Source organism: Carcharodon carcharias, chromosome 8 (genome assembly GCF_017639515.1).
Source record: "Carcharodon carcharias isolate sCarCar2 chromosome 8, sCarCar2.pri, whole genome shotgun sequence".
Lineage (NCBI taxonomy): Eukaryota > Metazoa > Chordata > Chondrichthyes > Lamniformes > Lamnidae > Carcharodon > Carcharodon carcharias.
In genome coordinates, this window is record NC_054474.1 from 21,002,072 (window position 1) to 21,028,381 (window position 26,310).

The window sequence follows — 26,310 nt, forward strand, 5'->3', positions numbered from 1 at the left end:
GGATTTCCAGCATCCGCAGTTTTTTGCTTTTATCCTTTCATTACATGCTGTGCAAAAGACAGTTAGATGGTAAGATAAATATCACGTTTGGCACAATCACTAAAAAGTGGTAAAATATTTTAAAAGAATATATCTGTACATAAAATACATCAACAGCAAACTCAGCACTATCGGCCCTGCAAAGTCCTCCTAACTAACAACTGGGAGCTTGTGCCAAAATTGGGACAGCTGTCTCACAGACTAGTCAAGCAACAGTCTGACATAGTCATACTAACGGAATTGTACCTTACAGGTAGTGTCCCAGACACCACTATCACCATCTCTGGTTATGTCCTATCTAACTGGCAGGACAGACTCAGCAGAGGTGGCATACAGTTGGGAGGGAGTTGTCCTGGGAGATTTCAGCATTGATTCCGATCCCATGACGTCTCATGGCATCAAATCAAATATGGGTAAGGAAATCTCTTACGGATTACCACATACCGCACCGTCCTCAACTGATAAATCAGTACTCCTCCAAGTTTAACACCACTTGGAGAAAGCACTGAGGGTAACAGGGGCACAGAGTATACTCTGGGTGGGGGACATCAATGTCCATCACCAAGTGTGACTTGGAAGTACCACTACACACTGAGCTGGCTGAGTTCTAAAGGACATAGCTGATAGGCTGGGTCTGCGGTAGGTGGTGAGTAAACCAACAAGAGGGAAAAACATGCTTGACCTCATCCTCACCAGCCTGCCTGCCGCAAGTGCATCCATGACAGTATCGGTAGGAGTGACTACCGCATAGAACTTGTGGAGACGCAGTCCTGTTTTCGCAATGAGGATACCTTGTGTTATGTGGCACTACCACTGAGCTAAATGGGATAGATTTGGAACAGACCTCGCAACTAAAGGCTGCACAACCATGAGGTGCTTTGGACCATCAGCAGCAGAATGGTATTCAACCACAATTTGTAACTTCATGGCTCGGCATATCCTCACTTTACCATTACCACTAAGCCCTGGTCAGCCCTAATTCAAGGAAAAGTGCAGGAGGGGCATACCAGGAGCAGAAGCAGGCTTATCTAAAAATGAGGTGTCAACCTGGTGAAGCTAACGCACAGGACTGCTTGCATGCCAAACAACATAAGCAGCAAATGATAGACAGAGCTAAGTGATTCTACAACCAATGGTAAGCACTGCAGTCCTGCCACATCCAGTCATGAATGGTGGTGGACAATTAAACAACTCACTGGAAGAGGAGGCTCCACAAATATCCCCATTCTCAATTTTGAGGGAGCCCAGCACATCAGTGCAAAAGAAAAGGTTGAATCATTTGCAAGAATCTTCAGCCAGAAATGTCAAGTGCATGACTCACCTCGGTCTCTTCCAGGGGTCCCCAGTGTCAGGAAGATATAATAATTTCCATAATGTTATTGGAATTTATTGCAAAATAGCATAATAATGGGATATGTGTGTGTGTGTGTGTGTGTGTGTGTGTGTGTGTGTCTGTGAGAGAGTGTGTGAGAGAGAGAGAGAGCGCGCGTGCACGCAAGCGAGCGAGAGTGTGTGTGAGAGAATGTGAAACTAAATTGACTTAGAGCCAGGTGGTCTGGGTGCTTTGATGTAAGAGAAGTTAGAATTGAAATGTTAATTAGGTAAACATGGGGAAGTTTAGAAACATAAGTGTCAAGGGAACATTTGTATTTCTAAACAAACTAGTACGGCTTGAAGTCAAAAGTGGGGGTCTAATGTATATCTAGCCAGCTTAAAAGTCTAAAGAAATAGCGTGTTTATTTATTCTTCCCAAAGATTACTGGTACAAAATTATGAGGGGGGAAGATAGAGTGGACAGGATAAAATTGTTTCCCTTGGTGAAGTATTCTAGAACCAGGGGACATAGATTCAAGATAAGTGGCAGAAGTGTAGGGGGGACATGAGGAAGAACTTTTTTTTTTTTACACAGAGGGTAGTGGGTGCCTGGAATTCGCTGCCCAAGTTGGTAGTAGAGGCAGAAACTATAAATTCTTTTAAAAAGTGCCTGGATCTGCACCTTAAGTGCTGTACGCTGCAGGGCTATGGGCTGGGTGCAAGGAGGTGGGATTAGAAAGTGCACCTGGGTGTCCTCAGGCTGGCATGGACAAGATGGGCCAAATGGACTCCTTCTGTGCTGTAACTTTTCTATGGTTCTATGGTAAAACTTCGTGCTATGACAGCTTTTTATTATCAGGAGGGTAAAGTCCATTGACAGTGAAACAATGGATATTTGCATTCAAAGGGGAAAATATGCATAAAGGAGCAAATGCTGTTTGTAAGAGAGGCAGTTTAAGATCCAACAAATGTGAAAAAGCCTGTATGTACCAAACTGCTACCTCCAGGGACTGAAGTTAAGAGAACTCACTTTGAATCCGACTGTTCAGGGTATCCTTTACTTTGCCTGGGTCTTTTGAAATCTGTGTCTTACTGTTGCCTTAACAAAAATGTAACTGGGAGTTAAATTAATTAGGGGATTTAGAAGTTATTATAGTAGTAATTTGTAGACATATGTATGTGCTTACAATCTTTGCTTTTATTAATAAATGTTTAATTTAGTTTTACAAAAACCTATTTAGACACGGTCTTATTACTGAATTCAAAGCCTGCATGTCAACACACAAATTGAAAATTAAAACAAAAACAGAATTACCTGGAAAAACTCAGCAGGTCTGGCAGCATTGGCAGAGAAGAAAAGTGTTGACGTTTCAAGTCTGCATCACCCTTCAACAGAACTGAGTGCATCCAAGGAGAGGGGTGAAATAGAAGCTAGTTTAAGTGGGGAGGTGGGTGGAGGAGGAGAAGTGGGGGTTGGGGTGTGGTTGTAGGGACAAGCAAGCGGTGATAAAAGCAGATAATCAAAAGATGTCACAGACAAAACAACACAGAGGTGTTGAAGTTGGTGAAATTATCTAAACGAATGTGCTAATTAAGAATGGATGGTACGGCACTCAAGGTACAGCTCTAGTGTCTAGTGGGGGTAGGGGGCATAAAAGATTTAAAAATAATGGAAATAGGTGGGAAAAGAAAAATCTATATAAATTATTGGAAAAAACAAAAGGAAAGGGGAAGAAACAGAAAGGGGATGGGGATGGAGGAGGGAGTTCAAGATCTAAAGTTGTTGAATTCAATATTTAGTCCGGAAGGCTGTAAAGTGCCTAGTCGGAAGATGAGGTGCTGTTCCTCCAGTTTGCGTTGGGCTTCACTGGAACAATGCAGCAAGCCAAGGACAGACATGTGGGCAAGAGAGCAGGGTGGAGTGTTAAAATGGCAAGCGACAGGGAGGTTTGGATCATTCTTGTGGACAGACCGCAGGTGTTCTGCAAAGCGGTCGCCCAGTTTACGTTTGGTCTCTCCAATATAGAGGAGACCGCATTGGGAACAACGAATGCAGTAGACTAAGTTGGGGGTAATGCAAGTGAAATGCTCCTTCACTTGAAAGGAGTGATTGGGCCCTTGGACGGTGAGGAGAGAGGAAGTAAAGGGGCAGATGTTGCATCGTTTGCGTGGGCATGGGGAGGTGCCATAGGTGGGGATTGAGGAGTAGGGGGTGATGGAGGAGTGGACCAGGGTGTCCCAGAGAGAACGATCCCTACGGAATGCCGCCGGGGGGGGTGAAGGGAAGATGTATTTGGTGGCGGCATCATGCTGGAGTTGGCGGAAATGGCAGAGGATGATCCTTTGAATGCAGAGGCTGGTGGGGTGATAAGTGAGGACAAGGGGGACCCTATCATGTTTCTGGGAGGGAGGAGAAGGCATGAGGGTGGATGCGCGGGAGATAGGCCGGACACAGTTGAGGGCCCTGTCAACGACCGTGGGTGGAAAACCTCAGTTAAGGAAGAAGGAGCACATGTCAGAGGAACTGTTTTTGAAGGTAGCATCATCAGAACAGATGCGACGGAGGCGAAGGGACTGAGAGAATGGGATGGAGTCCTTACAGGAAGCGGGGTGTGAGGAGCTGTAGTCAAGGTAGCTGTGGGAGTCGGTAGGCTTGTAATGGATATTGGTGGACAGTCTATCACCAGAGATTGAGACAGAGAGGTCAAGGAAGGGAAGGGAAGTGTCAGAGATGGACCAAGTGAAAATGATAGAGGGGTGGAGATTGGAAGCAAAATTAATAAATTTTTCCAAGTCCCGACGAGAGCATGAAGCAGCACCGAAGTAATCATCGATGTACTGGAGAAAGAGTTGTGGAAGGAGGCCGGAGTAGGACTGGAACTCCAGCAGCACCGCCGTACCCTTTTTCAAAACTGCGCGTGCCCCCAGTTTCATTTTATTCTTCGTCTCATCCAACGCCTCGACAAGAAACTTTTTCTCTTTCTCTCAAGTGCTGAGGAACACAAGCTCCAACAACTCATCGACACCAACACCCATCTAGGACCCTCCACCCCTGCCTGTCCCGCCGTCCCCACCCCATCTTCCAATCCCAGCCCCAGCCGTGCATTCACTATACCCCCTGACCTTTCCCTCTCTGACGCTGAACGTTCAGTGCTCAGCAAAGGACTTAGTTTCATACCCTTACGCCCTCATCTCAATGAATTTCGGGCTCGGCACGATGCTGAACTCTTCTTCCGCCGTCTTCGTCTCCGGGCTCACTTCTTTGGGCAGGAATCCTCTCGCCGTTCAACAGATCCTTTTACCCACCTCCAATATTCTCCCTCCACCTGGACCCCTCCCTCTGAATTCTTACCTTCTTTTGATCTTTTCATTGAGAACTGTCGGTGCGACATTAGTCGTCTCAATTTGTCTGCTCCTCTCACCCATTCTAACCTGTCTCTCTCTGAACTTACTGCACTCCGTTCTCTCAGGTCCAACCCTGACATTGTCATCAAACCCGCTGACGAAGGTGGTGCTGTTGTTGTCTGGCGCAATAACCTCTACCTCGCGGAGGCTGAGCGTCAACTCGCAGACACTTCCTCCTACCTCTCCCTGGACCATGACCCCACCACTGAATATCAAGCCATTGTTTCCAGGACTGTCACTGACCTCATCTCCTCTGGGGATCTTCCTCCCACAGCCTCCAACCTGACAGTCGCCCAACCTCGGACAGCCCGCTTCTAGCTCCTACCCAAAATCCAAACAGAATTGTCACGGTGGACCGATAGTGTCAGCTTGCTCCTGCCCCACGGAACTCATTTCTCGTTATCTTGAATCCCTTCTCTCTCCCCTTGTCCAGTCCCTTCCCACCTACATCCGTGATTCCTCTGACACCTTACGTCACATCAACAATTTCCAGTTCACTGGCCCCAACCGGTTCCTCTTCACCATGGACGTCCAATCCCTCTACACCTCCATCCCCCACCAGGATGGCCTGAGGGCCCTTAGCTTCTTCCTCGAACAGAGGCCCGAACAATCCCCATCCACCACTACTCTCCTCCGTCTGGCTGAACTTGTTCTCACACTGAACAATTTCTCCTTCAACTCCTCTCACTTCCTCCAAATAAAAGGTGTGGCTATGGGTACCCGCATGGGCCCCAGCTATGCCTGTCTCTTTATGGGGTATGTGGAACATTCCTTGTTCCAGTCCTACTCCGGCCCCCTTCCACAACTCTTTCTCCTGTACATCGATGATTACTTCGGTGCTGCTTCATGCTCTCGTCGGGACTTGGAAAAATTTAATTTTCCTTCCAATCTTCACCACCTCCATCATTTTCACGTGGTCCATCTCTGACACTTCCCTTCCCTTCCTTGACCTCTCTGTCTCAATCTCTGGTAATAGGCTGTCCACCAATATCCATTACAAGCCTACCGACTCCCACAGCTACCTTGACTACAGCTCCTCACACCCCGCTTCCTGTAAGGACTCCATCCCATTCTCTCAGTTCCTCCGCCTCCGTCGCATCTGTTCTGATGATGCTACCTTCAAAAACAGTTCCTCTGACATGTCCTCCTTCTTCCTTAACCGAGGTTTTCCACCCACGGTCGTTGACAGGGCCCTCAACTGTGTCCGGCCCATCTCCCGCGCATCCGCCCTCACGCCTTCTCCTCCCTCCCAGAAACATGATAGGGTCCCCCTTGTCCTCACTTATCACCCCACCAGCCTCTGCATTCAAAGGATCATCCTCCGCCATTTCCGCCAACTCCAGCATGATGCCGCCACCAAACACATCTTCCCTTCAGACTCCCTGGCGGCATTCCGTAGGGATCGTTCCCTCCGGGACACCCTGGTCCACTCCTCCATCACCCCCTACTCCTCAATCCCCACCTATGGCACCTCCCCATGCCCACGCAAAAGATGCAACACCTGCCCCTTCACTTCCTCTCTCCTTACCGTCCAAGGGCCCAAACACTCCTTTCAAGTGAAGGAGCATTTCACTTGCATTACCCCCAACTTAGTCTACTGCATTCGTTGCTCCCAATGCGGTCTCCTCTACATTGGAGAGACCAAAGGTAAACTGGGCGACTGCTTTGCAGTACACCTGCGGTCTGTCCGCAAGAATGACCCAAACCTCCCTGTCGCTTGCCATTTTAACACTCCACCCTGCTCTCTTGCCCACATGTCTGTCCTTGGCTTGCTGCACTGTTCCAGTGAAGCCCAACGCAAACTGGAGGAACAACAACTCATCTTCCGACTAGGCACTTTACAGCCTTCCGGACTGAATATTGAATTCAACAACTTTAGATCTTGAACTCCCTCCTCCATCCCCACCCCCTTTCTGTTTCTTCCCCCTTCCTTTTGTTTTTTCCAATAATTTATATAGATTTTTCTTTTCCCACCTATTTCCATTATTTTTAAACCTTTTATGCCCCCCCACCCCGACTAGAGCTGTATCTTGAGTGCCATACCATCCATTCTTAATTAGCACATTCATTTAGATAATATCACCAACTTCAACACCTCTGTGTCCTTTTGTTCTTTTGTCTGTGACATCTTTTGATTACCTGCTCCTATCACTGCTTGCTTGTCCCTACAACCACACCACCCCTCCTCCACTTCTCTCCCCACACCCCATCCAAAACCCACCCCCTCCCCCCCCCCAACCTTAAACCAGCTTATATTTCACCCCTCTCCTTGGATTCACCCAGTTCTGTTGAAGGGTCATGAGGACTCGAAACATCAACTCTTTTCTGCTCCGCCAATGCTGCCAGACCTGCTGAGTTTTTCCAGGTAATTCTGTTTTTGTTTAGGATTTCCAGCATCCGCAGTTTTTTGTTTTTATCTAAATTGAAAATTAGTTGTTTCAAGTTTCCCTCTGGGATTTGAACAGCTCAGCATTTATCAACTGCTGTATCATAACACCAGCATTTGAGATTTCAGTTTTCAGCCAAGTAGATTCATTCCACATGATATTAAGAAACAGCTGAAGGCACTGGATAGTGCAAAGGCTATGGGCCCTGGCAATATTCTGGCAATAGTATTAAAGATTTGTGCTCCAGGACATGCCGTGCCCCTAGCCAATCTGTTCCAGTACAGCTACAACTCTGGCATCTAATTGGCAATGTGAAAGGTTGCCCACGTATGTCCTGTACGCAAAAAGCAGGACAATTCCAACTTGGTCAATTACCGCCAGTCTACTCACAATCATCAGTAAAATTATGGAAGGAGTCATCAACAGTGCTATAAAATGGCACGCTTAGCAATAGCCTGCTCACTGTTGCTGAGTTTGGGTTCTGTCAGGGTCGCTCAGCTCCTGGTCTCAATACAACCTTGGTTCAAACATGGACAAAAGAGCTGAACTCCAAAGATGAGGTGAGAGTGATTGCCCTTGACATCAAGGTCATATTTGACCAAGTGTGACATCAAGGAGCCCTAACAAAACTGGAGTCAATGGGAATTAGGGGGAAAACTCTCCACTGGTTGGAGTCATATCTAGCACAAAGGGAGATGATTGTGGTTATTGGAGGTCAATCATCTCAGTTCCGGGACATCACTGCAGGAGTTCCTCAGTGTAATGTCCTTGAGCCAACCTTCTTCAGCTGCTTCATCAATGACCTTCCTTCCACCATAAGGTCAGAAGTGGGATATTTGCTGACGATTGCACAATGTTCAGCACCACTTGCAACTTCTCAAATACTGAAGCAGTCCCTTTCCAAATGTAGCAAGATCTAGGCAATATCCAGGCTTGGGCTGACAAGTAGCAAGTAACCTTCACACCACACAAGTGCCAATGGCCATCTCCGACAAGAGGGAATCTAACCACTAATGGAATTACCATTACTGAATTCCTCCACTAAATGGGGATTACCATTGGCCAGAAACTGAACTGGACTAGCCATATATAAATACTGTAGCTATAAGAGCAGGTCAGAGGCTCAGAATCCTGTGGTGAGTAGCTCACCTCCTGACTCCCGGAAGCCTGTCCACCATCTACAAGGCACAACTTAGGAGTGTGATAGAATACTCTCCACTTGCCAGGATGAGTTGCTAAATCTAACACTCAAGAAGCTCAAAACCATCCGAAACAAAGCAGCGCACTTGATTGGCACCCCATCAGAAACATTCACTCCCTCCACCACTGATGTACAGTACAGTGTGTACTATCTGCAAGATGCACTGCAGAAATTCACTAAAATTCCATAGATAGCACCGTCCAAAACCACAATCACTATCATCTAAAGGTCAAAGGGCAGTAGACACATGGGAACGCCACCACCTGGTAGTTATCCTCCAAGCCACTCACCATCCTGACTTGGAACTTCACTGTCAGTGGGTCATAATCTTGCAACTTCCTTTCTAACAGCACTGTGGGTATACCTACATCACATAGACTGCAGTAATTCAAGAAGGCAGCTCACCACCACCTTCTCAAGGGCAGCTGGGATGGGCAATAAATTCTGGCCTAGCCAGCAATGCCCACACGCCATGAATGAAGAAGAAAAATAAATAAACAAAAAATCCCAATTTAATCAATAATTAATTATTCGTATAATCTGATCCCCAGCTTTGTTAACTTCCTTTACACCACTCTCGGCCAAAAAGTTGCATGTTGAATGCCAAGTTATTGGCCATTAGTTACGAATAAATTTGCAGTATCTAAAATCTGAACTAATGCTTTATCAGTAAACATGGGATTAGGTACTTATTACAAATGAGAAGTCTTTGTAATAAATTTCATCCTCACTAATTCATGGTCCTCACCATATAGAATACGGTTTGAAGTGAAAAATTCTGTGCCAATCAATGGTTTTACTTGGCTCCATAAAACTAAAAATGTGGATTTACAGGGCTGGGGCTGTATAACATCACTGAACTGATAAGAAGCCAGGCTCCATCGCTAAAATGAGATTACTCAACCAAGGATTGAACACATACTCCAACCCCTTCAAGAGCAAGAGTACAACTTAGTATTGTTTAACGCTCCAAATGCAGAAACTTCTTAAATGAGTCTGTAATGTGAATTACAAAAATATCTAGAATTAGTTTTTGAACAAATAAACATTTATTTTTACTATAATGCTTTTGCAGCCCAAAGACACGTTTAATGTTGGAACTTTACCTGGTGTCACCCTCAGACTTTGCGATGTGGCCAAATATGTGAGCAAATGAATTGGGAATAATGCCCCTAAGTTCAGGCACAGCCCGCACTCCTTCCATGGTAAATGTTTTACCAGTGCCTGTTTGTCCATAAGCAAAAACAGTACCTGAGGAAACGGAAAAAGGTATTTTGTGATTTGTAGCTGAAACATAACAGAATGAGACTTAACAATAAATAATGTTAAAAATTTTACAAGGGTGAAACATTTTGTGAATGACAGTGTGAGGGGTAAATATTCTGAATTCACTTTTGGAAATTCTCTATTGCTTCAGCAATCCAAGATTTAGATGGCTAATCCATTAAAATAGCTGGGGCTCCTTTCTCAAGAAAAAGCAAGGGCTGAGAGGTGACCTGATAAAGGTTTTCAAAAGTATGAAGAGGTTTGATAGGGGAGGCATAGAGAAGGTGTTTCTACTAGTGGCAACTTAAATACTAAAGACATAAATAAAGACAAGCCATTAATTAATCCAATAAGGAATTTGGGAGAAATATTTTTACTTAGAGTGGTGGAAGTGTAGAGCTAACTACGAAGTGGTTGACATGAACAACAGGTGCATTTAAGGGGAAACTAGTAAATGGAGAATAAAGGGTAGAAGGATAAGTTGCTAGGGCGAGATGAAACACCTGAGTGGGGAGAGGCTCACGCAAAATATAGACAGCAGCTTGGCCGGTTTCAGTGCTGTAAAATCTATGTAACAATAACTCACTGTTATGGCATCTTTAAGGTAGGAAAAAACACTCAAGGTATTGCACAGAGGTTGGAATCAAACAAAAATATATGCGGAGAGAAGGGAGATACTGAGAGGACCAACCAAAAGCTTGGTCAAAGACGGTCATAAAGGTTGCACTTAAAAGGATGAGAAGGAGATAGAAAGGAGAAGAGATTTATGGAGAAAACTAACTATGAGGTAAAAGCAAAATACTGCTGATGCTGGGAATTGAAACAAAAACAGAAAATACGAGAAATAATCAGACTCAGCAGCATTTGTGAAGAGGGAAACGGAGTTAATATTTCAGGTCAATTACCTTTCATCAGAGCATCAGAGTGTTAACTCCATTTCTCTCTCCACTGATGCTGCTGAACCTGTTGTGTATTTCCAGTCTTTGTTTAAAATTGAGGCATTGGGGAACTGGGAGCCAATGTAGTTCAGCAAGGGCAGGAGTGATGGGTGAGTCGGACCTGATAGGCAACACAGCTTTAGTTGAAGTTTACTGAGGGTGGAGGCTGTGACTGGTTAGTGCACAAGGACAAAATAGCTGCCTTTCACTTCTGACCCTTTGGTCCTTGTCCACTCCACATACATATATCATGTATCCACAACACAGGCCTAATCTATAATGTGGTTCTGTAGGAGACTTCATTCCAGTTCAGTATTGAACTACTACAGTCAGATTCTGTCTTTCAAATTAAACATTAAACTGAGGCTCTATCTGCTCTCCCATGTGAGCACAAAAGATCCCAAGGCACTATTTCAAAGAACAGCAGAGGACTCATTCCCATATCCTGGCAAATACTTATCACTCAATCAACAGCATCAAAAAAAAAAAAAAAAATCTGGTTATAATCACAATGCTGTTTGAGAGAGCTTGCTGTGTGCAAATTAACTTCTGAATTTTCTATCTTACAAGTAACTGCTCTTCAAAAATATTTCATTAGCTGTAAAGCGCTTTGGGACATCCTGAGGTCAGGAAATGTGCGACAGGAATGCAAGTCTTTCTTTTACTTCACTCCTGGGTTATGCACTTAAATTCATGATAACAGGATGAATTGTCTCCACTTTTCCCCTGCTAGTTATTGAGGAGGAAAGTCTTTAATTTCTGGTATACTAGAATCCCCAGGAGGGAACCATCCTAACAGTCAGTAAGTAACCCTGGCACTAGTTCAACCACCTCACTTTAAAAGACCATGGTGACCAGTTTGGAGAATAAAAGAAAACAGTACAGTACAGAAATAGGCATATTGGAAGGTTTACATCACAATGATGATGGCAATATATTACCCAGCTTGTGAATGTCAAAAATAGAAAGAATGTTCCATTTCCCAGCGTGTCATGGAAATGAATTCAGCATTCAGCTTCTCTTATAAATACAAATTAAGTGAAGGTTTGTACAATGCTCCCTGGCATGTTTAACAAAAGCCAGTGTCTTGAAAAGGACAAATCAGGGATCAAGCAAAAGGTATTCACAATGGACATTGTTAGAATCTGTTAAATATTTGTTTGAGGTTTGAGATGGCATAAACATCACTGTAATACTACATTCTGATATCAGTTATGCTAATACAAGGTCTAGCCAAATAATCAAACTAGATCCATAAGCATCAAGCAGTTCTAGTGCTGAAAACTTTGGCACAGATCTATACTAGGGCAATTATCAGAAGTCCTGTTACCAAATGAAACCAACAGTACTGAAAACTGATTTGAAAAAGCACCTCAACCTGAGTTAGACCATAAGATATAGGAACAGAAATTAGGCCATTCGGCCCATCGAGTCTGCTCCGCCATTCAATCATGACTGATAAGTTTCTCAACCCCATTCTCCTGCCTTCTACCCATACCCTTTGATCCCCTTACCAATCAAGAACTTATCTATCTCGGTCTTAAATACACTCAATGACCTGGCCTCCACAGCCTTCTGTGGCAATGAATTCCATAGATTCACCACTCTCTAGCTAAAGAAGTTTCTCCTCATCTCTGTTCTAAAAGGTCTTCCCTTTACTCTGAGGCTGTGCCCTCAGGTCCTAGTCTCCCCTACTAATGGAAACATCTTCCCCACGTCCACTCTATCCAGGCATTTCAGTATTCTGTAAGCTTCAATCAGATCCCCCCTCATCCTTCTAAACTCCATCAAGTATAGACCCAGAGTCGTCAAACGTTCCTCATATGTTAAGCCTTTCACTCCTGGGATCGTTCTCGTGAACCTCCTCTGGACCCTCTCCAGGGCCAGCACATCCTTCCTGAGATACGGGGCCCAAAATTGCTCACAATATTCTAAATGTGGTCTGACCAGAGCCTTATAAAGCCTCAGCAGCACATCCCTGCTTTTATATTCTAGTCTTCTCGAAATAAATGCCAACATTGCATTTGCCTTTCTAACTACCAACTCAACCTGCAAGTTAATCTTAAGAGAATTCTGGTCTAGAACTTCCAAGTCCCTCTGCACTCCAGATTTCTGAATTCTCTCCCCATTTAGAAAATAGTCAATGCCTCTATTCTTCCTACCATAGTGCATGACCTCACACTTGCCCACATTGTTATCCATCTGCCACTTCTTTGCCCATTCTCCTAATCTGTCCAAATCCTTCTGCAGCCTCCCCGCCTCCTCAATACTACATGTCCATCCACCTATCTTTGTGTCATCTGCAAACTTAGCCAGGATGCCCTCAGTTCCTTCATCTAGATCATTAATGTATAAAGTGAAAAGTTGTGGTCCCAACACTGACCCCTGCAGAACTCCACTAGTCACAGGCCGCCATCCTGAGAAGGACCCCCTTATCCCCACTCTCTGCCTCCTGCCAAACAGCCAATCTTCTATCCATGCTAGTACCTTGCCTCTAACACCATGGGCTCTTATCTTACTGAGCAGCCTCCTGTGCGGCACCTTGTCAAAGGCCTTTTGGAAGTCCAAGTAGATAACATCCATTGGCTCTCCTTTGTCTAACTTACTCGTTACCTCCTCAAAGAATTCTAACAGATTTGTCAGGCATGATATCCCGTTGATGAAACCATGCTGACTTTGCCTTATTTTATCATGAACTTCCAAGTATTCTGAAATCTCATCCTTAATAATGGATTCTAAAATCTTACCAACGACAGAGGTCAGGTTAATCGGCCTGTAATTTCCCGTCTTTTGCCTCACTCCCTTCTTAAACAGGGGGGTTACATTAGCGATTTTCCAGTCCTCTGAGACCCTCCCTGACTCCAGTGATTCCTGAAAGATCATCACTAACGCCTCCACTATTTCTTCAGCTATCTCCTTCAGAACTCTGGTCCAGGTGAATTATCCACCTTCAGACCTTTCAGTTTTCCTAGCACCTTCTCCTTGGTAATGCCCACCATACTCACCTCTGCCCCCCTGACTCTCTTGAACTTTGGGGATGTTACTCGTGTCTTCCACCATGATGACTGACGCATAGTACCTATTCAGTTCCTCCGCCATTTCTTTGTTCCCCACTACTACTTCTCCAGCATCATTTTCCAGCAGCCCAATGTCCACTTTTGCCTCTCTCTTACCCTTTATATATCTAAAAAAAAACTGTTGCAATTTTCTTTATATTACTGGCTAGTTTACCCTCATATTTAATCTTCTCCCTCCTTATTTCTAGTATGTTACTGAAAAGACAAAAAATTATTGTTTAGAAATTTTAGGAAAAATGATAGTTAAACCTTTTAATACAGATGAACCCATTTAAAAATCAAGTCTGTTGAATTAGAAAAGCAAATTTTGTTAATTATTGACAAAAGTAGCATGCCTACTTTTAATCTTCTGCGAAAGCAGGTCGCTAATTTGACACAAACAAAAGAAAAATGCAATATCTCATTTTGTGAATTAAGACTGATTAAGCTTAAGTGGTTCAATTCACAGTGAAAATAACCACCATGAATAACACCTAATGCCCTTCTGGTTGCAACATGCAAATATGATCATAGTTCAATCAAGGTCACACAGGAAAAAAAAAATGAAACTGCTTAAAATCCAAATTAAAAATCAAAAAGTGCTGAAAAAGAACAGTACTGAAAGAGAAAGGTAATGATCAATTATCCAGGTCAAATCATTTATTTCCCTCCACCCACTTTCTATTTTGCATAGAACAGAAACAGTGGTCCATAACATCTGAGCTCCAGGGCATTGTATGGTTTGGGGGGGGGTGGGGGAGGGTCCCAAAGATGCCCCTGACAGGATGCCCCTACCCCCTGCAAAGGATCACTCACCCCGTCAACAACATACCCAAACTCAACTACAACCCTCCCACCGACCAACCGAATGCCTTCCAACTCCAAACACTCAACCCCACCCCCCCATTGACCTCTACCCAAACCCCTCCCCAACCAGCACTGTCCCCCTCCAACCAATCCTACCCACTGACCAAAAAACCTACCTTCTCCCTGGTTTGAAAGTGGCTGGACCTTTAAACGTACTTGCTTTATGGCAGCTAGTCCAATAAAAAAAGGGTGTGGCCTCCTTACATTCAACTGTGCAACACTTAACAAAAGGCCTCGGCCTGCATCGGAAGATCAGGAGAGGAAGGATCACCTGGATTTCCAGGTAGGAAGCTAGGAGCAGAGTGGCAATCTGACTCTGAATGCCTCTCCCCAGAAGTTTAGGCCCACTATTTCTGGTCAATTCATTAGCTTCGACTTGAAAAAAGACACATTTGTAGCCATGTACAATATACCCAATAGTTAAGTAGTTATTAAAATAAATTATTTATGAAAATAAGGATAAGGATACACCTAAATAAAGCCTTATTCTTCAGAAAGTGTATTTTTCCAGGCAATCAGCCCTCCTTGGATTCGATTAAGGAACTTCCCTCCTCCACCAACCTAATGCTTGTAACAGCTCAGCTCAATCAACGATTGTCAACCAACCCCAACTAGAAGCTATGATATACCCCCACCACAGCACCCCCACACTGGAAGCAATGAGCTGAGGGATGCATTTATTATATGCTTATTTGGAATTCACTGGTTTCAAGAGGGCAGGTCTCCAATGAAGAGAATGAATAAAGGTTATGGTTAAGTGATAGTTGCATAATTTTCTTTTAATAACAGATTGAGGTAAATAAATATTTTATAATGAACTAGATTAATCTGTGAAATAATTTTCCTTGTATGCATTACTGGACTCTCACAAACTGGATATAGGAGTCTGCATAACCTCCTGGTTTTGAAATCCTAACTCTAAAACAATGATAGGAACTTTACATTAAAATAATTTAAATAAAATAAGTAGCCAAAAGCAGTTATAAATCTACGAGTTACCATTGTATCCTTCCAGAACCGAATCAACAATGGGTCTTGCAGTGAGATTGTACACATCTACTTGCTTGCTCTCCGGGCCGAAGACTGTATCAAAAGTAAATGTTTTTGGTGGCTCATTGGCAGCATCTGTCTTGTAGACAGTGATTGTTCCTCGTATTTCATCCACATTCACCACTTGTCGGTGTCCCATATTTCTTTCTTTTTCATTCATTGGCCGGCAGCGTACCACAACCTTCACATTATCGCTGGCCTCGACACGGTCAATCTTCTCCAATTTATTACTCTGTGGGTATAGCAACAAGAATGGCTGATCACCAATAACAAAGGAAAATGTTACAACATTTTCCCTTTCTGCTAAAGTCAACTTTAAGTGAAACAACCTTGAACAAAACCTTCTCTTCTCCATCCTTAAATTTTCTCTCCTCTTCTGAAGGCACTGGCTCATGCACATTACAGTTGCATGGATACTTGCAGTCCACCCCAAGTGACCATTTAACAACATTAGTGGATTATTGATTATCGAAGGTATCACAACTGAATCCTATCCTTTCCTCTACTGTCTCTAATAAATGTCAAGTTAGTTATCATGAATGAAACAGTTCTTCAATAGCCCAGGAGTATGGAAAATTAATTACGTACGGTTTAGTGCATATAAAATACATTGTTACATGCAAGGCATTCTGGTCAGGCAACTGAACGGAAGGTCTATTGTCAATTCATTATGGATACTTTCTAGTCGATGTTGCACACTTAATTCTGAATGTATAATATGCTTGCACTTTTTCTACACTGGTATCTGGACAGACCTGGCTATAAAGCCAAACACAAATATAAATTATCTTTAGAGATTTCCACACTCTTCAACGCCCAAAACATCTGCACCATATTGAAATGGTAAATATAAATTAAACCTTATACCCAAAGGGATTTTGGCACAATTCTTGTTACTGCCTAGAGACAGAAGCAGATCAAAGGCAGGCCTCAATGGAGGCACTTGAGATTAGGTTTACATTGAACTACTGACACAGTATTCTCATGACCTGAGGGCTGTGCTTAGCAGAGATAAATCTATATCAATCTAAAATGAGGTGCTTTTTTTGGATGAGAATCTAAACTGAGGCCAATACATTTATTTAGATTAGATCCGACGACCAATGGATCAGATCTAAGCTCTGCAGTCCTGCCACATCCAGTCATGAATGGTGGTGGACAATTAAACAGCTCACTGGAAGCGGAGGCTCTACACATATCCCCATCCTCACTGATGGGGGAGCCCAACACATCAGTGCAAAAGATAAGGCTGAAGCATTTGCTACAAGCTTCAGCCGGAAGTGCTGAGTAGATGAACCAGCTCTGCCTCTTCCTGAGGTCATCACAAATGCCAGCCTTCAGCCAATTTGATTCACTCCACATGATATCAAGAAAAGGCACTGGATACTGCAAAAACTATGGGCCCTGACAACATTCCAGCAATATTACTGAAGACTCATGCTCCAGAACTAGCTGCGCCCTTAGTCAAGCTGTTCCAGTACAGATACAACACTGGCATCTACATGGCAATATGGAAAATTGCCTGGGTATGTCCTGTCCGCAAAAAGTAGGTCAAGTGCAACCCAAATAATTACCACCTCACCAGTCTACTCTCGATCATCAAAGTAATAGAAGGATCATTGACAGTTACTCAGAAAAATCCTGCTCACTGACGCTCAGTTTGGGCTCCACCAGGGCCACTCAGCTCCTGACCTCATTACAGCGTTTGTCCAAATATGGAAAAAAGGTGTGAAGCGAGAATGACTGCCATTGACATAAAGGCTGCATTTGACCAATTGTGGCATCAAGGTGCTAGCAAAGCTGGTGTCATCCTGCTTTCTATCCTTTATGTCACCTATTAGCACATTTCTTAGCTAAAATCACTACCATCAACGCCTCTTTGTCCTTTTGTCTATGACATCTTTTGGTAATCTCCATCTATCACTGGCCCTCTATCCAGCTCTACTTGTCCCACCATCCGCACCCCCCCACCAACCCCAACCAACTTACATTTTACCTCTATTCTATTTTTCCTTAGTTCTGTTGAAGAGTCATATGGACTCGAAACGTTAACTGTGTTCCTCTCCGCAGATGCTGCCAGACCTGCTGAGTTTTTCCAGGTATTTTTATTTTTGATAAGAAATAGGACCAGGCTATACAGCCCCTCAAGTTTCCTCAGCTATTCAGTTTGAGCATGGCTGATCTTCTGCTTCAACTCCACTTTCCCTTCTGTTCCCCATATGCCTAAATTTCCTGAGACCAAAAATCTGTCTATATTGGTCTTAAACATACTCAACAATGGAGCATCCACAACCAGAGGGATATACAATTCCAAAGACTAACCTGACATTAACTTTATTATATTGGCTAATTTTTTACGACACAACAAAGGTCATTTACACTACAGCTACTAGCAGCCATTGTTCAGATTTCAAGCAGGCAGAACCATGATTACATTTCTTGGCTTATGCATAGATGGAACTTCAGGCCTGTCCAGGAGAGAGTTAATGATACACCCAAATATTGTAAAAAATTTAAATGCATGGGAAGGCATGGAGAAATTGCCCTCTCTAAACATTTAGATTATCAGACAAATGTTATAAAACAGTCCAAATTAGCCATTTAACCCTCTGGCTTTGTAAACTAAGTTTATCATCACACTGGATTCACATATGACTTCCTCTGGAATCAGATCAGCTATAATGCATTTATACCAACAGGATATGCACTGATCCCAAGCGGAAATTGCTTTAATTGGACAATAACCCTGTATTATAAATGCTTATTTAATAAGGTTGAAATTACTGTTTTTTTCTAATTTGAATAAAAGATTTGCTAATGTGAATATAGAGTAGTAAAATTCCATTACTTATTGACATCTACTTTTTCACTAAATTTAGCAAAAACTAGGGATATTAGGTTTTAGCCATAAGAAAATCAGTAGCTCGGTTTGCTTTTCATCATCAGTATTTATTTTCACTACCTATATGTAGCAAGATCTTGACAATTTTCAGGTTTGGGCTGCTAAGTGGCAAGTAACATACATGCCACACAAGTGCCAGACAATGACTCTCATGTGAACATACATACGAGCAGATGAATGAGGAGGAGTAAGTCTCTCGGCCCCTCAAGCCTGCTCCACCATTCAATATCATAGCTGATCTAATTTTAACCTTAACTTCACTTCATGCTTACCCACAATAACCTTTTACCACCTTGCTCATCAAGAATCTATCTACTTCAGCTTTAAAGATATTCAATGACTGATCTCTTCCTCAAAAGGTGGTTGAGAATTCCAAAATCTCCCAACCCTGAGAGAAAAATGTTTCATCTCTGTCTTAAATGGGCGACCTGTTATTTTTAAACAGTGACTTCTAGTTCTAGATTCTCCCACAAGGGGAAACATCCTCTCCATATCCACCCCATTAGGTCCCCTCAGCATCTTATACGTTTCAATCAAGTCGCTTCTTACTTTTCTAAACTCCAATGGATACAAACCTAGTCTGCCCAGCCTTTCCTTATAAGATAACCTGCCCGTTCCAGGTATTAAGTTAGTAAACCTTCTGCGATCTGTTTCGAATGCATGTACATCTTTCCTTAAATAAGGATCCTAATACTGTACACAGTATTCCAGATGTGGTCTCACCAATGCCCTGTATAACTACTGAAGCATTACCTTACCTCTCCACTCTTGTATTCACACTAACGTTCTATTAGCTTTGCTAATTACTTGCTCCACCTGCATACCAATCTTCTACGATTTATGCACTAGTACACGAAGGTCCCTCTGCATCTCAGAGCTCTGCTTTTTTATTCGTCCTGCCAAAATGGATAATCTCACATTTTCCCACATGATATCCCATTTGCCAGGTCTTTGCCTACTCACCTAATCTATCGATATAATTTTGTGGCCGCATGTCTTCTTCACAACTTACCTTCCTTCTTACCTTTGTGGCATCAGCAAATTCAACAAGCATACCATCAGTCCCTTCATCTAAGTAATTTGTATAAATTGTAAAGAGTTGAGGCCTCAGCACTGATCCCTGTGGCACACTACTCATCACATTCTTCCAACTAGAAAAAGATCCATTTATGTCTACTCTCTGCTTCCCGTTAGCTAGCCAATCTTCTATCCATGCCAATATGTTACCATCGACACCATGAGCTTTTATTTTCCACAATAACCTTTGATGAGGCACCTTACCAAATTATTTCTGGAAATCTAAATTCAGTACATCCATCGGTTCCCCTAATCCCACAGCATCTGTTACTTCTTCAACGAACACTAATAAATTGTTTAAACATGTTTTCCCTTTCACAAAACCATATTCACTCTGCCTGATCACCTTGAATTTATTGAAGTACCTTGTTATAACATCTTTAAGAACAGCTTCTAACATTTTCTCGATGACAGATGTTAAGCTAACTGGCCTATAGTTCCCTGCTTTCTGTCTCCTTCCTTTTTTGAATAAAGGAGTTATATTTGCCATTTTCCAATCTAATGGACCCTTCCCTGAATCTAGGGAATTTTTGAAACTTAAAACTACCGCATCAACTATCTCACTAGCCACTCCTTTTAAGACCCTAGGATGAAATCCATCAGGGCCCGGGGACTTGCCAACCTGCAGTTCCAGCAATTTGCTAAGTACCACTTTCCTGGTGATTTTAATTTTCTTGAGTTCCTCCCTCCCTTCCAATTCCTGATTTACAGCCATTTCTGGGATGTTACTTGTATCCACTATAGTGAAGGCAAAATACCTCTTCAATTCATCTGCCATCTCCTTATTTTCTATTAACTCCCCAGACTTACTTTTTATAGCACCAATGCTCACTTTGTTAGCCTCTTCTTTTTAAAACATCAACAGAAACTCTTAATGTCTTTATATTTATAGATAGCCTTCTCTCGTACTTTAATTCTTCCCTCCTCATTAATCTTTTGGTTATTCTTTGTTTATTTTAATATTCTGTTCAATCTTCTAGTGTGTCATCCATCTTTGAGCAATTACATGCCTTTTCATCAAGTTTGATACTATCTTTACCTTTAGTTAATCACAGATGGTGGGTTCTCTCCTTAGAATTTTTCTCTCATTGGAATGTACCTATTCCGTGTATTCTGAAATATCCCCTTAAATATCTGCCACAGCATCTCTTTTGACCTATCCCTTAACCTAAATTGCCAGTTCACTTTCACTAGCTCTGCTATCATGCCCTCATAATTGCCCTTATTTAAAAATACTAGTCTTAGACCCATTCTTCTCTCCCTCAAACAGAATGTAAAAAATTGAATCATATTATGACCACATTGAGGTCACTAATTAATCCTATCTCACTGCATAATACCAGGTCTAGTATGGCTGGCTCCAGAACGTGCTCACCTAAGAAATTATTCCAAAATCACTCTACGAATTCATCATCTGCACTACCTTTGCCCATCTGATTATTCCAATCCATATGTAAATTAAAATCCCCAGGATAATCACCACACCTTTCTGACAAGCTATTATTTCTTCTTTGATACCCCATTCTACCATGTGATTATTGTTAGGGGGCCTGTACACCACTCCCACAAGTGACTTCATACTTTTATCATTCCTCATCTCTTCCCAAACCGCTTCTGTATCCTGGTTTCATGAACTTAGATCACCCCTCTCTATTGTGCTAAGGAGCACATCTCTAATCAGCTCCATCTTTTCCTCACTTCCTAAAAGTCACATACCCTTCAATATTCAGGTTGCAATCTATGCCATCTTGCAGCCATATCTCTGTAATGGCTATTGGATCGTACTTATTAATTTCAATTTTCACTATCTGTTCGTCTGTTTTGTTTTGAAAGGTAGATGCATTCAAATACAGAGCCTCAGGTTTTGTCCTTTTCTTATTTTTGTAACCTCTAGCTTTATCTGTCAATTTACTCTTAGATATTGATTCTCCATCCCTTCCTGTCATGGTCTGTTTATCATTTCCCGTATTAATACTTTCCTCTCTTCCCTTGTCTCTACACTTGGATTTACCGCACATTTGATCTCTTGCCCCCACTATTTAATTTAAAATCCCCGATACTTTCCTAGTTATGTGGTTTTCAAGGACATTGGATTCAGCATAGTTCAAGTGTAAACCTTCCCAAAGGTACAGCCCCTGCTTTCCCCAGTACTCCTCTACTATCAACATCCTAGGGGGTTACCATTTACCAGAAATTGAACTAGGCCAGCCATATAAGTTCTGTGGCTACAAGAGCAGGTCAGAGACTGGGAATTCTGCAGTGGGTAACTCACCTCCTCACTCCCCAAAGCCTGTCCACCATCTACAAGGCACAAGTCAGGAGCATGATTCTCCACTTGCCTGGATGAGTGCAGCTCCAACAACAGTAAAGAAGTTTAACGCCATCCCAGACAAAGCAGCCCAGCTTGACTGGCACCCCATCCACCACCTTAAACGTTCAATCCCTCCACCACAAATGCATAGTGGCAGCAGTGTGTACCATCTGCAAGATGCACTGCAGCAACTCATCAAGGTTCCTTCGACAGCACCTTCCAAACCCATAACCTCTACTACTAGGACAAGGGCAGCAAATGCACGAGAACGCCACTACTTGCAAGTCTATAGCCATTCCTACAATGTCACTGGGTCAAAAGCATAGAAATTCCTTCCTAACTGTACTATGGGTGTACCGTACATCACATGGACTATCGTACTCCTTCCTAACAGCACTGTGGCTATACCTACATTGCATGGACTGCAGCAGTTCAAGGAGGCAGCTCACCACCATTTACTCAAGGGCAATTCAGGATGGGCAATAAATGGCCTGAGTGTGTGCTGGAGGCAGGTCCAATTGAAGGAAAGGGGAATTAGACTGTTATTTAAAAAGGAGATATGTGCAGGGTTACGGGCAAAAGACAGGAGAATGGCACTAGGTGAGTTGCTCATTTGGAGTGCTGGTGCAGAAACAATGGGCCAATTGGCCTCCTTTTGCGCCATAACAATTCTGTAACTCTGTGATAAATGCTGGCTCAGCCCATGAAATAACAAACTTAAAAAGAAAATCAGTGAAGGCTACAATTACTTTACCAAGAGTACAGAGGAGCAAATAGTCAACGCCTGGGCTCACATCCAAATGCTTTAGGGACCAGCTGAGAGAGCTTAGTTTACTTGCTGTGGAGCAAATAAAGGTTAAGGGGGAATATGATACAGGTTTTAAAAATAATTAAATAACCTGGAAAATGCTATTTTAGTACTGGGATAAAGATTAACACAAGATGACTTGTTCTAATGATTAGATACTTACAGCCAGTATAGAAGTTGAATAAAACTTATTTGCAGAATGAATTGTTGAAAACCACATTGAATAAACAACCATTAAGTATTGTGGATTCATGCATAAATCAATCTTCAGTGCACGACAATGTTGAGGAATAGGAAAATAATGTAAGAGACGAGCCAGTAAGCTATAAGGGTTTCATTTATCTGACAGAATTATAATTTTTAGAAATGTATTGGGAATGGGGAGAGAAAATATGAAGGCGATATAGTAGAGATATACATTTTTAATTCACATTAAATGAAACAAGCTAAGTAGTACTACTTTACATTTGTGGCAGTCTAACAAGCCAGATACACTGAAGTACTTGGATCAAAGGAGTAGGACCCCTTTAAAGTTGAAAATATAATCAAGTATTTCATAAAACGAGTGACAGGCACTCAGTAAAATTAATTTATTATGATAGTGTTCCTGGAGCATTCCTCTGGAGGGAACTCCATTCTGTGGAAACAGTAGCCATATTAGAGCACAGCCCAGTTACTGTCATTTCCAATTCAGTAACCTTTAAGACAACACATGGGGAATTACAGAAAAAACTACCCTAATGATTTTCAACGAACGTATTGCGACTTACTTACAATGCAACATTTCCAGGATTAGACCAGACCGGGTAACAAATGCACCAATATTGGGAATCAAGTCATTTTCCAGATCTAGTTAATGAGTAAGGCACTCCTGTCCTATACGTTCTAGTATCCAACCAATTTCTTACTTTTATACCAGCCTTCAGCAACACTGTACAAGTACTTCTCAAAATCACTTCTAAATGTAGATCAATTACATTATAGTACACAACAGTATGTACCACTAGTATATACAGAAATAATTTATTTCTTATAGCATTTATGAAAGCACATCGTACAAAAGGATGGCGAACTATTATGTCTATTAAGAGATATTAGAGATATTGTGTGATGAACAGCAATAGGTTCACCACTTCAACAACTTGCATGTATAGAAAATTCTTTAATATATGAAAAATGAGAAATGACGTTGAACAAATATTAAGGGGTTTAGAAGAGATGACTAAAAGCATAGTTAAAGGTAGTTTTGAGAATGTTTTTAAAAGAGGTGAAGTAGCAAGGTGGAAAGGTTAAAGGTTCTTCCAAATATTACGATCTAGTCCCAATTTTGACCTAGAGGGCAAAGCCAGAGCCATTGGACTAAAGAACACAAGACCAGAAGAGGTTACAAAGCAATGTGGTACAAAGCAGTATATGGAATTTGTACATGAGGATGAAGATTTTGTATTCAATTAGTCAGGAGTCAAGCAGCCAATGCAGGCAAATGAGATAAGGGTCATAAGCAAGTAAGATTTGCTACATAAAAGGATGCTTGCAACTAAGTTTTGGAAAAGTTTTTTTTTATTCTTTCATGGGATGTGGGCATTGCTGGCAAGGTCAGCATCTATTGCCCATCCCTAATTGTCCTTGAACTGAGGGTAGTTAAGAATCAACCACATTGCTGTGGGTCTAGAGTCACATGTAGGCCAGACCAGGACAGGATGGCAGATTTCCTTCCCTAACCAAATGTTTTTACAACAATCGGTGATAGGTTCATTGTTACCGTTACTGAGACTAGCTTTATATTCAAGATTGGTTAATTGAATTTAAATTCCACCAGCTGCCATGGTGGGATTTGTACCCATGTCTCCCACAGCATTATGCTGGGCCTCTGGATTACTAGTCCAGTGATATTACCACTATGCCGCTATCATCACATCACCCCCCACCCACCCACCCCCACCCACACCCACCCCCACACACACCCACCCCCACACACACCCACCCCCACACACACCCACCCCCACACACACACACCGCCACACACCCCCCCACACACACAACCCCACACGCACACACACACCCACACACACACACCCCCCACACACACACACACCCCACACACAAACACACACTCCACACACACACACTCACACATCCCCACACACACACCCCCACACACACACACACACACACACACACACACACACACACACACACACTTTAGAGTTTAGGTAGGGTGGCTTAGCAGGCTAGCATGTGGGGCTTTGGAGAAATTGAACTTATAGCTTAAAAAGAGTTTACATAAGCATTTCAGTAAGAATGGAGGTGAAATATGGGTGGAGCAATGCAATTGTAGAATTAATTGGTTCTGGAAGCTCATCTTGGGTCAAACAGAACACCAAGGTTACATACCATAAAGGTTGGAGCAAGGGTACAGGGGAGTTTGGTGACAGCCAAATAATTGGCTTCAATTTTGCCAATGGGTGGTTAGAAATGGTTTAGGTTTTGTAAAGAGGTAGGAGTACACCAAACAATGATACCCCAGAGGTTGACGTGAATGGTCTATTGGTTTGTGCTGAATGTCACTGAAGGACTGAGGAACAGAAGTGAATTACAGGAGGTTATGTCACTGGTGGTTGTTACCAGGGTGGCCATTCAACTCTGTCTTTTAACCAGTCTGGCCAGTGAGTGGTACTGAATGGATTCATGCTCTTACAGAGAACCAGCATGGACTAAATGACCTCCTTCAGTGCTGTAACCATTCTGTGTCTAGTATCTTGTAAGCACACTTACAGCAGTGAAGCACCAGCAAGGCCTGTGCTCAATCCTTTCCCCACCTGCAGCAGCCTTAAACAGAATTTAGTTTTCATTTTTTTTCTCACACTCCCACCCCATTATTGCCCCGTCATCTCACACTTACTTGCAACTGGGCCTTTTCCATCTTGAACCACGATGTATCTCTGTATGCGATGACACCACCTCCACACATGATGATATCATCCCCATGTGTTGCAGTGGTGTCCGCTATTAGTGGCCACCCTGGCTTTGACCAAGGCATTCAGTGCTATGGACACAGCAGAAAGCACCTAAAGGTTTTTTTATCAAGGACTTGTAAGAGAGGTGAGTAAGGAACTAGTAGATAACAATGTATTCAGTGATCTTAAAAAGGGAAAAGGGCATTAGATATGGAAAAATAGTTGAAGAGGACAGAGGTGGAATGAAGGGAAATAAAGTGTATAGGCTTATGGTAGACTAATTCAGATTAATTGCTCATAATGTGACTACCAGGATATTAAGTAGCAAACAAGATGTGCCTTGGTCTTCTCTCATCTACCAATTTGTGTTCCTAGCGCTTGTAACAAGGGAGCCAGTAGTTAAGGAAATGTGGTTACATGGTCAAAGGTGGACTGGGAAGGGCTTGAAGCTTGGTGAGGGATGGATAAGTAAGCGGGGAGAAAAGCCACATAAATGATACAATGTCAGGACCAGGATGTGAAGGGCAGAATGGAGAGACTGAGGCAGCCAAATGGATACTTTCAATCTTGAAAACTAAAAAAAAAGTCCCTTATCCCTTGCGCTTGGTGTTGGAGGCACAAATGGCAGGTATAGGGGTGGGTCAGAAGATAGTTCTTTGGTGAGAAAAGTCATCTGGAATTATTTTGACTTTCCAAGGTTTATGCATGAGAAAAAAATAGTAACCTCAGAAC

General features: G+C 42.6%; 1 protein-coding gene across 2 annotated transcripts in view; it reads right to left on the minus strand.

Annotated features, from left to right (window-relative positions):
• kif3a (kinesin family member 3A) overlaps positions 1-26,310 on the minus strand; it is a 100,874-nt gene that overhangs the window by 71,852 nt on the left and 2,712 nt on the right. For both annotated transcript variants that reach the window (XM_041193337.1, XM_041193338.1), the window contains exons 2-3: positions 15,473-15,755; positions 9,453-9,597 (exon numbers count right to left, since the gene is read on the minus strand). In XM_041193337.1, the coding sequence (XP_041049271.1) occupies positions 9,453-9,597; positions 15,473-15,755 (428 nt within the window). The remainder of the gene's footprint in view (positions 1-9,452; positions 9,598-15,472; positions 15,756-26,310) is intronic.